Raw genomic sequence first — 12,194 nt, 5'->3', positions numbered from 1 at the left:
TCGAGCCTCAGCTGAGGCAGCGTGTTTGTGTCCTTGAGCAAGGCACTTAACAACACATTGCTCTGCGATGTCACCGGTGCCAAGCTGCATGGGTCCTAGTGCCCTTCCCTTGGTCAACATCGGTGGCGTGGAGAGGGGAAGGCCTGCAGCTTGGGCAACTGCCGGTCTCCCATACAACCCTGCCCAGGCCTGCGCCCTGGAAACTCCTGGCGCAGATCCATGGTCTCTCGAGACCGACGGATGCCACCACCACAATACAGTACGAGCTCAGAGTTGTGCCCAGAAAACAATATCTGCAATCTTAACCATTGGAATGAGTCTTGTTGAACAAAACACACCGGCTGAATATTTCCATTACAATTGTAGTCACTCTCTGGATATGCTGACCAGTTGTGGTTCAGTTGCTCTCTCATATTTGAGTCAGAAGATGTTGATTAAAATTCATAGTCCAGAGAATGAATGGCTGAATAGTCTTTCAGAACAGAAACTGGCCCTTGTCATGCCATCCATCATTACCCATTCACCAGCTCTTGGTCCATAGAATTTTATGTAATGGGAATTCAAGTGTTTATCCTGAGACTTTTTAAATGTAAACAGAAGAAATTCTACAGATGCTAGAAATCTCAAGTAACGTACACAGAATGCTGGAGGAACTTAACAGGGCAGGCACATCTATAGAAATGAATAAACACCCCTCACCCCTCCCTCCAGCTTCTTTCCCCTTCCCTTCCAGTCCTGATGAAGGGTCTCAGCCTGAAACGTCAACTGTTTATTCATTTCCATAGATACTGAGCTCCTGCAGCATTTTATATGTGTTATTGTGTTACTTTTAAATGCTGTAAGCATAATTGCATCCACCGTTCCCTCGGGCAATGTGTTCCAGATTACAACCACCTTCTGACTGAAGACGTTCTTCCTCAAATTTCCCCCACACCCACACAGTTCTCAGGAATCATTGCATTTTCAGCAGGTGCCACCTTACTGATGAGAGCCATATTGTGCTTCCATATGGACGTGGTATGTGTGAAACCTATCAGATATTGAAAGAACATTTTAGAGTGGACATAGAGAGGATGTTTCCTTTTGTGGGGGAGTCTCGGACCAGAGGGTACAGCCTCAGAATAGAAGGACATCCCTGTAGAACAATCTTGAGGAGGAATTTCTTTAGGCAGAGGGTGATAAATCTGTGGAATTCATTGCCACAAATGGCTATGGAGGCCAAATCATTGTATATATTTAAAGCAGAGATTGATAGGGTCTTGATCAGTTAGAGTGTGCAAGGTTACAGGGGCAGGAGAATGGGCTAGAGAGGGATAATAAATCAGCCATGATGTAATGGAGGAGCAGACACAATGGACTACTTGTTCTAATTTTGCACTTATGTCTTATGGTCTTCTGGTCTTAATACTCTCATGAGTCAGTTATCATAATATGATTGAATTCATATTGCAGTGAGGGGAGAAGCATAATCACATGTATCAGTATCACAGTGGAATAAAGGGAATTGCAGAGGCATGAGAGAGGAGCTTGCCCGGATGGATTGGAGGATGATAGTGGTGGGGATGACGGCAGAGCAGAGGTTCTGGGAATAGTTCACAAGATGCAGGATAGCCATGTCTGACAGAAGAAGTTTCCAAATCGCAGGTATAGGCAACCATGGCTGTTAAGGGAGGTTAATAACTGCATAAAAGCCAAGGAAAGGGCATATAAGTAGCAAAAGTGAGTGGGAAGTTTGGTGATAGGGAAGTACTTGAAACCCAACAAAAGGCAACTAAAAAAGCTAAAAGGGAAAAGATGAAATATGAGGACAAACTAAACAGTAATATGAAGCAGGATACCAAAAGTTTTTTCAGTTATATAAAGAGTAAAAGGGAGGTGAGAGTTGATATTGGACTACTGGAAACTGATGCTGGTCAGGTAGCAATTGGAGGACAGAGAAGTGCCAGAAGAACTGTATAAGCAGCTTGCATCAGCCTTCACTGTGGAAGACACTAGCATGGTGCCAAAGGTACATGAGTATCAGAGAGCAGGAGTGAATGCCATTGCTATTACAAAGGAAAAAATGCTAGTCAAACTCAAAGGCCTTAAGGTCCTGGACCAGATAAACTACATCCCAGAGTCCTGAGAAAGAGAGAATGAATGCATTGGTCATGTTCTTTCAAGAATCACTTGATCCTGGCATGGTCTTGGAAGACTGGAAAATTGCAAATGTCACTTCACTCTTTAAGAAGGAAATTATAGGCCAGTTAGCCTAACCTCAGTGGTTGGGAAAGTGTTGGAGTCTATTATTAAGGAAGAGATTTCAGGGTGCTTGGAGAATGATGATAAAATAAGCCAAAGTCACCATGGATTCTGGAAAGAGAAATCTTGCCTGACAAATCTTGTAGAGTTCTTTGAAGAATTAACAAGCAAGGTAAACAAAGACCATAAGACATAGCAGCAGAATTAGTCCATCTGGTCCATTGAGTATGCTCGGCCATCCAATCATGGCTGATCCTTTTTTTTCTCCTCTGCAACCCTAGTTCCTGGCTTTCTCCCATAACCTTTGATGCCATGTTCAATCAAGAACCTATCAATCTTTAAATACACCCAACGACCTGACCTCCACAGCTGCATGTGGCAACAAATTCCAAAATTTCACCATACTATGGCTAAAGAAATTTCTCCACATCTGTTTTGAAAGGGCAGCCCCTCTATTCTGAGGCTATGTCCTCTTGTCCTATACTCCTACCATAGGAAACATCCTTTCCACATTTACTCTGTCTGGAATGTGCCAGGTGAAAAACCAATCAGAGGAAGGATCAAGGGGTGGGGGAGGGGAAGCAGGGAGGGGATAGGCAGGAGAGGTGAAGAAGGGAAAGCACTATGGGTAGTAGAAGAAGGCAGAGTCATGAGAGGTGATAGGCAGCTAGAAGAGGAGACAGAGTGAAAGTGGGATGGGGGAAGGGAGAGGAAGGGAATTACCGGAAGTTGGAGAATTCGATGTTCATACCAAGGGGCTGGAGACTACCCAGATGATATATGAGATGTTGTTCCTCCAACCAAAGTTTGGCCTCATCGTGGCAGTAGAGGAGGCCATGTATGGACATATCCGAATGGGAATGTGAAGGAGAGTTGAAGTGAGTGGCAACCGGGAGATCCTGTCTGTTGTGGCGGATGAGGCAACACTTCACTTGTGAGTCTGTTGGGGTAATCTTTTGCATGTGGTGCTCCCGGTGCGGCCTCCTCTACATCGGCGAGACCCGACGCAGATTGGGTACGGCTTCGTCCGCCACAACAGACAGGATCTCCCGGTTGAGGGAGGACTTGATAGAGGTATTTAAAATTATGAGGGCGATAGATAGAGTTGACGTGGATAGGCTTTTTCCAATGAGAGTAGGGGAGATTCAAACAAGAGGACATGAGTTGAGAGTTAAGGGGAAAAAGTTTAGGGGTAACACGAGGGGGAATTTCTTTACTCAGAGAGTGGTAGCTGTGTGGAACGAGCTTCCAGTAGAAGTGGTAGAGGCAGGTTCGATTTTGTCATTTAAAAAAAAATGGATAGGTATATGGACAGGAAAGGAATGGAGGGTTATGGGCTGAGTGCAGGTCGATGGGACTAGTTGAGAGTAAGCGTTTGGCACGGACTAGAAGGGCCAAGATGGCCTGTTTCCGTGCTGTAATTGTTATATGGTTATACCATGGACTCATGGCTTGTTAAGCAGCCTCCTGTGTGGCACCTTGTCAAAGGCCATCTGAAAATCCAAGTACACAACATCAAACAATTCTCGATTGCCTCTCCTGCTTTTTACTTATTCAAATAATTCCAATAGATTTGTCAGGCAGGATTTTCCCTTTAGGAAACCATGCTGACTACAGCCAATTTTATCATGTACCTCCAAGAACCCTGAGACCTCAGCCTTAATATTCAACTCCAACATCTTCCCAATCACTGAGGTAAATCTAACTGGCCTATATAATCCTTTCTTCTGTCTCTTTCCCTTAAAGAGTGGAGTGGAATTTACAATTTTCCAGTCTTCCGGAACCATTCATAAATCTAATACTTCTTGAAGGATCATTACTAATGCCTCCACAATCCCTTCAGCCACCTCTTTCAGAAGCCTGTGGTGTACACCATCTGGTCCAGGTAACTTATCTACCTTTCGATCTTTCAATTTCCCAAGAACCTTCTCTCTAGCTATGGTAACTTCACACACTTCACGACCACTTCACACCTGGAGCTTCCGCCATACTGTTAGTTTCTTCCACAGTGAAAATTGATGCAAAATGCTTATTAAGTTTGTCTGCCATTTTGTTGACCCCCATTGCTACCTCTCCAGCATTGATTTCCAGTGGTCCAAAATTCATTCTCAGCTCTGTTATACACTCTATGTAACTAAATAAACTTTTGCTATCCTCTTTAATTTATTGACTAGTTTACTTTCATATTCCATATTCTTTACCTTCTTAATTACTTTATAGCTGCCTTCAACTGGTTTTTATCAGCTTCCTAATCCTCTAAGTTCCCACTATTTTTTGCTCTATTATATGCCCTCTCTTTGGCTTTTATGTTGGCTTTGACTTCTCTTGTTTGTCACAGTTGTGTCATCTTTCCTTTAGAGTACTTCTTCGTCTTTGGGATATATATATCCTGTTCCTTCCAGAAATTCCAGCCATTGCTACTCTATCATCATCCCTGCCAATGTTCTTTTCCAATTAATTCTCGCCAACTCCTTTCAAATGTCTCTATAATTCCCTTTACTCCACTGTAATACTGATATATCTGATGTTAGATTCTCCTCAGATTTCAGGGTGAATTTGATCATATTATGGTTCTTTTACTTTAAGCTCTCCAATCAATTCCATTTCATTGCACAACACCCAATCCAGAATGGCTGATGTCCTAGTGGACACAACCATAAGCTGCTCTAAAAAGCCATCTCGTAAGCAGTCTAGAAACTCCCTCCTGGAATCCAGCACCAACCTACTTTCCCCTATTTACTTGCATATCCAAGTCCCCCATGTCTATTGTAACATTGTCTTTTTGGTATAGAGCATAGAATGTAGAAATTTACAGCACACTACAGGCCCTTCAGCCCACAATGTTGTGCCTACCATGTAACCTGCTCTAGAAATTGCCCAGAATTACCCTACCACACAGCCCTCTATTTTGCTAAGTTCTATGTACCTAATAGTCTCTTAAAAGACCACCGTCATCAGCAGTGCATTCCATGTACCCACCATTCTCTGTGTGACAAACTTACCTCTGACATCCCCCTTGTACCTACTTCCATGCACCTTAAAGCTATTTCCCCTCATGTTAGCTATTTTAGCCCTGGGAAAAAGCCTCTCAGTATCCACACGATCAATGCCTCTCATCATGTTATATACCTCTATCAGGTCACCTCTCATCCTCTGTCATTCCAAGGAGAAAAGGCCAAGTGCATTCAACCCTCCAATCCAAGAAGCATCCTTGTAAATCTCCTCTGCACTTTCTCTATAGTATCCACATCCTTCCAGCAGTGAGGTGACCAGAACTAACACAGTACTCCAAATGGGTTCTAACTAAGTTCTTATATAGCTGTAACATTACATCACAGCTCTTCAACTCAATCCCATGGTTGATGAATGCCAACACACCATACACCTTCTCAACAACAGTCAACCTGCACAGCAGCTTTGAGTGTCCTTTGGACACATACCCCAAGATCTCTCTGATTCTCCACACTGTCAAGAGTCTTACCATTAATATTATATTCTGTCTTCAAATTTGACCTACCAAAATGAACCACTTCACATTTATCTGACAACCCTCCAGACTATCCACTGTGGTGATATCATGTGTCAGAACGTGATTGGACAGAGTTCTGAGCATGTGCAGAAATCTGAGAAAGTTCTAAAAACATTGAGAAGCATGGCACTGTAAGACACGTGTGGTTTTGTTGCTGTTAAATAAAAGTTATGTTCTTCTAGATTATGGTTTGTTCTTAGTAACCCATGGTACGTTTAAAGAAGACAACATCCACAGCACCCCCAACCTTTGTGTCATGAGCAAACTTACATGCATTTTTTATCTCCCATTGTAATTTGTAGACCACATCCTTACTACTGTTTGGGGATCTGTATACAACTCCCATTAGGGTCTTTTTACCTTGCAGTTCCTTAGCTCTGTCCACAATGATTCAACACCTTCTGACCCTATGTCACCTCTTTCTAATGATTTTATTTCATTTTTTACCAACTGCCTTCCTGCCTGTCACAATGTGTGTCCTTGGACATTAAGCTCCAGCTATAATCTTCTTCTAGCCATGATTCAGTGAAGCCTACATCATCATAGCTGCCAATCTGCATCTGTGCTGAAGTTCATCTACCTTATTTCATATACTACACACATTCAAATACAGCACCTTCAATCTTGTTTTCACCCTTTTCAATTTTGTCTGCCTTGTACTCATCTGTTGACTGTAATTCTGCCCTATCAACTGGCTGTCCTACAATACTTCTTGCATTGAAATATACAGTATTATAAAGGTTGCACCATGCTCAACTTTTTGACTCCTAACTTTGTCTGAGGTTGTACCAACATCTGTATCCATAAACTCTCCACTAACTGTTCTGGTACTCTGGTTCCCAGCCACCTGCAACTCTAGTTTATACACCTCCATGCAGTATTAACAAACCTTCCCGTTAGGGTATTAGAAACCTTCAGTTCAAGTGCGAACCATTGGATCTGTACAGGTCCCACCTTCTCTGGAAGAGAACACAATGATCTAAAAAACTTATGTCCTCCCTCCTTAGCCACGTATTAAACTGGATAACCTTCCTAGTTCTGGCCTCATGTGGCATAGGTAGTAATCCTGAGATCAAAACCTGTAGGTCCTACCATTTAGCTTAACACCTAACTCCCTGAACTCCCTACACAGAACTTCATCTCTCATCTTATCCATGTCATTCGTACCTACATGGACCACAACTTCTGGCTGTTCACCCTCCCACTTAAGAATACTGAGGACTCAATCTGGATATCCCCGACCCTGGCACCCGGGAGGCAACATACCATTCTGGAATCTTGTACTTGCCCACAAAACCTCCTGTTTGTTCCCCTAACCAACGAATCCTCTATCACCATAGCATGCCTCTTCTCCCTACCTCCTTCCCTTCACAGATCACAGATGCAGATTCACAGCCAGAGACCTGAGTGCTGTAACTTACCTCTGTTAGGACGTTCCCCTCCACCACTGATAGTATTCAAAGTGATATACCTGTTGTTGTGGGGGATGGCCACAGGGATACTCTGCACTGTCTCCTTAACTCCTTTCCCCTTCCCGACTGTCACTCAGCCTCCTGTATCCTGCACCTTGGGTATACTTTCCTCTCTATATATGTCCTGTCTATCACCACCTCAGCCTCCCAATTGATCTGGAGTTCATCCAGTTTCAACTCCTTAGAAGCCACATCTGGACACTCTTCTGGCAATTGTAGACGTCAAGGACACTGGAGATCTCCCGGCCTTCCCACATGCCACAAGAGGACCCTGGCATCTCTACTAACCTAACTGAGCAGATATAAAGAAGGTGGGGGGGGACTTCAGCTTGAAATTCTTAAAATGTATGATACCAATTCAAAAAAAAATTAAACCATCTATTTATTATTTGTTAATTAAATAACCACCACTTTACAGCATTGCAATCAGATAGTGAATGAAGCTATGAGCGCAGTTGACCAAACATTAAAAGGGGAAAATGGCATTAAAGTCATTGGTGTGGCATCAAGACAGGCATGTACTGAATTGTGGAAGTCATTTTATTTGGCTTCAGTTAAGATTGGTTTTGATTTTGTTTTATTTATTGTCACATGTATCAAGATACAGTGAAAAGTTTGTCTTGCATGCTGGTGATACAGATCAAATCATTGCACAGTGCACTGAGGTAGAATAAGAAAAAAAAATAACATTGCAGGATAAAGCATAAGAGCTACCAAAAAAGTGCGGTGCTTGTAAACTACAAACTACAAGATTATAATGAGGTAGGTTGTGAGGCCAACGGTATCTTATTGCACATGAGGTGCAATTCAAGAGTTTGTTAACAGTAGGATAGTAGCTGTCCTTGAGTCTGGTCGTATGTGCTTTAAGACTTTTGTATACTCTGCTCAATGGAGGAGGGAAAAAGAGCAAATATGGGTGGGATCTTTGATTATTTTGGCTACTTTGCCCAGGTAACGAGAAGTGAATATGGAGTCCATAGAGGGGAGGCTGGTTCCTGTAATGTTCTGAGCTGTGTCCACAACTCTCTGCAGTTTCTTAATTGTTGATATACTGATTGATTGATCAATTAGTAAACAATAGTACAAGTTTACAATTACTGAAACAATTATGAAAATATGCATCTCAGTGGATTTCTTTCAGCTGACATCATCTTGCATTCCTTGCAGGTCCTTTTTGTTCCCAGACACTGGTGGCACTATGTGGAATCCTTGGATCCAGTCACCATCAGCATTAACTCCTGGATTGAACTGGTAAGGTATATAGGCTTCCTCTGAATATCGGATTCTCTTGCAATACTGCGTGTCTACTTCAGGTGCTATAACAACAGATTTTATCCACTTGTTATAAACTATTGAACCATTAAGGTCTGCCATCAACAAGTCTCCCTCAGCAGGCACCACCACTGCTATCTCATTCAGCTGCTCTTGTTCCTCTTGTTTCACAAACACTCTGTCTGTTCTCTTCCACTCTCCTCTTTCTCTGCAACATAATGAACCTGTACAGATAGCATGCAAATTACTTCAAACCTAGTTTAAGACTACTAGCTAGTTTTCTAGTGCGATAAATTGGACTCTTGACCCCAATCTACTTTGTTATGATCTTGCACATTATTCTTTACCTGCAATGCACTTTCTCTGTAGCTGTAACAATTTATTCTGCACTCTACTATTGATTGCACTTTTGTTCTGAATTGATCTGTATGTACAGTATGCAAGACAAGTTTTTCACTCTTCTTCAGTACATGTGGCACAGTAGTTAGTGCAACACTAATGCGGTACCACAGTTGGAATTCTGAGTTCAGTCTCAACGTCCTCTGTAAGGAGTTTGTATGTCCTCTCTGTGCAATGTGTGGGTTTCCTCCTGCAGTCCAAAAATGTACCAGTTAGTAGGTTAATTGGCCATTGTAATTTGACCCAGGATTAGGCTAGGGTTGCTGGCAGCACTGCTCAGAGATCCAGAAGGGTTGTATCTTTAAATAAGTATATGTGATACTGTAATAATATACCAAGTTAGCAATTTAATCAGCATTCTTTGTCCTTCCTCCTGGTGTTAGTGGTGCTCATCTGACCTCACTCTTGTCTCCAAAATTTGTTACTCGTGTACACACTTCATATAATCAAAAGCAAGGTGTCACAGATGCATGTCATCTAAAATAAAATTTGAAAATGCATGAATGCTCCACAAGTCCAACACCATCTACAGAGAGAAACACTTTCTCCATTCACACTATGTTAAGGAAATGTTAATTTCATTTCTGTCCACAGATACTGCTTGACTTGCTGAGCATTCACAGAATTTTGTGGTTTTTTCATTGTGTTTTTTGGGCCTGCTGAAAAAAGTTACAGGAGCTAACGTTTAAGTAAGTGTCAGTTGGGGCCTTTTTTCCTTCTCGGGTAGATGCTAAAGACCCTTTACCAACAGATTGAAACAAAGCAGGTTAGTGCTTCGAGCCAGTACTTAATTAGAAAATGGTTTATCATTGGCGCATGTATACTGCGATATGTGTGTTTGTGTGCAGGTTGTTCCATACCTCAATACATTGAAATAGAACAAAAGGGAAAACAATAAGGCAAGTCATTGGACATATTTAAAGTAGAGCTTGATAGGTTCTTAATTAGTAAGGGCATCAGAAGTTACAGGGATAAGGCAGAAGAATAAGTCAGCCACGATGGAATGGTGGGGCAGACTTGATAGGCCGAATGAACTAACTCCATTCCTATGTCTTGTCATCAAATAACAGAATGCAAAATGAATAGTTAGATTTACTAAAGAAATGCAGTGGATGTAGAGAACTAGGATGTATGAGCCATGCCAAGGTAGACTGAGAGATCAACCCTCCTCCTCTTCTTGGACATCTTGCTCAAGTTTTCTGCCTTTTCTGGATCTTGTCATCCCTAATAGTAGACGAGACGTCAACCAGCTCAACTCAGCACACCTCTGTCCTTAGCCTCTCCAAACACACTGCCCTTCACTCTCTCTACACTAATCCAAACCTTGCCATTAAACCTGCAGACTAAAGGGTGTGGTCTACCTTGCAGAGGCCAGGCAACAACTTTCAGACACTTCCTCATACCTACCCCTTGTAAAGAACCCTACTCTGGACCATCAGACTACTGTCTCCCACATCAGTTCTGGAGATTTTCCAACCACTACCACCAACCTCATAGTTTCCTTACCCTACACTGTTCGTTTCTAACTCCTACACAAGAACCATAAACCGCAAACCATTGCCTCTTCCTGTTCCTGCACCATTGATCTCATGTTGCATACCTCGACTCCATTCCATCCTCGTTGATTTAGTCCTTTCCCACCTACATCTGTGACAATTCACATGCTTTTAATCTCCTCGACAACTTTCAATTCCTGTCTCTGACTGCCTCATTTTCACCATGGATGTCCGGTACCTATACACTTCTACCCCCCCCCCCCCCCAACAAGAAGCCCTTAAAGCTCCCCACTCCTTTTCAACAAAGAACCTGACCAATTTCCCTCCACCACGACCACTGTCCTCCATCTGGCAGAACTAGTCCTCATCCTCAACAATTTCTCCTTCGGCTCCTCCCACTTTCTCCAAATTCAAGGGGTAGCCATGGGCATCCACATGGGCACCAGCTATGCCTGCTTTGTTGTTGACTACATGGACCAGTCAATGTTTCAAGCCTTCCCGGCTCTTTCTGTGCTACATTGACAACTGCATTGGTGCTACTTCATGCACTCATGCTGACCTACCTAACTGCATACAGGCAGAGTCTAAAGAGCAAAGCTTCAGTGAATAAGACAACAAAGAGTTGGTCCTGGGAGGCAGAGGAACTGCTTCGGAATTGCTTTGAATTGCTTCGGACTGGGCTTGTTCAAGGACTCATTTGTGGATCTGAATCACAGACTTTATTAAAACTGGTGTAGATGAGTGTGTTACCACAAAATCAACCAGAGTCTTCCCCAGTCAGAAGTCCTGGATGAGTCATGAGATCCACAATTCGCTGATAACCAGACCAGAAGCATATTAGTCTGGTGACCAAAAAAGTTACAAGAAGTCTAGGTACGATCTGCGGAAAGCCATCTCAAGACAAAGCTGCAATTTCAGACTAAATTTGTATCAACTAAATATGCTCAACAGTTGTGGCAGGGCTTGAATGCTATCAACTCTTATAAAGTAAGATCAAGCAACATGGGCGACTAAAGGACTTAACTTCCAGATGAGCTAATGCCTTCTATGCCTGCTTTGACCAGCAAAACACGGAGGAAACATCTTGAACAGAACCCAATGATCCTGTGATTTCGGTTTCTGAGGCTGACGTGCCAACAACCTTCAGGAGAGTGAACCCATGAAAAGTATCCTGTCCAGACAGGATAGCTGCCCTAGAACTAAAGACCTATGCATATCAAGTGGTTGGAGTGTTTAATGAGATCTTTAACTTCTTGCTTCAGCAGTCTGAGGTACCCATCTACTTCAAGCAGGCATCACTTATACAGGTGCCTAAGAAAAAACATGGTAATCTGCTTTAATGACAATCATCCAATAGTGATGAAGTACTTTGAGAGGTTGGTGATGAAACATCAATTTCTGCCTGAGAGGTGACTTGGATTGCTCCAATTTGCCAACCGCAGTAAAAGGTCCACAGCAGATGCCATCTCATTGGATGTCCACTCAACTCTGGGACATTTGGTCAGCAAAGATGCATACATCAGGATACTTTATCAACTACAGCTCGGTATTCACTTCCATGATCCCCTCAAAACAAATCAATAAGCTTTAATAGTTATAATCAATAATCAGCAGAAATCCTGCAGAAGGGTCTCGGCCCAAAACATCGACTGTACTCTTTTCCACCGATGCTGCCTGGCCTGCTGAGTTCCTTCAGCATTTTGTGTGTGTTAATCAATAAGCTCCTTTACTTGGCCTCAATGCCTCCTTGTGCAATTGGATCCTCGATTCCCTCACTTGCAGACC

At 42.7% G+C, this 12,194-nt stretch overlaps 1 protein-coding gene across 6 annotated transcripts in view; it reads left to right on the top strand.

The window, feature by feature from the left end:
- The window catches only part of hspbap1 (hspb associated protein 1), a 290,867-nt gene that overhangs the window by 206,984 nt on the left and 71,689 nt on the right, over nucleotides 1–12,194 (top strand). For 5 of the 6 annotated variants that reach the window (XM_073046144.1, XM_073046139.1, XM_073046141.1 and 2 more), the window contains one exon: nucleotides 8,410–8,493. The exons of the other annotated variant lie outside the window; for it this stretch is intronic. In XM_073046144.1, coding sequence (XP_072902245.1) covers nucleotides 8,410–8,493 — 84 coding nt within the window. The remainder of the gene's footprint in view (nucleotides 1–8,409; nucleotides 8,494–12,194) is intronic. 6 annotated transcript variants of the gene reach the window in all.

This window comes from Hemitrygon akajei, chromosome 5 (assembly GCF_048418815.1).
Source record: "Hemitrygon akajei chromosome 5, sHemAka1.3, whole genome shotgun sequence".
In the NCBI taxonomy this organism is placed as follows: Eukaryota; Metazoa; Chordata; class Chondrichthyes; order Myliobatiformes; family Dasyatidae; genus Hemitrygon; species Hemitrygon akajei.
This window is presented reverse-complemented; position numbering and strand designations above follow the sequence as displayed.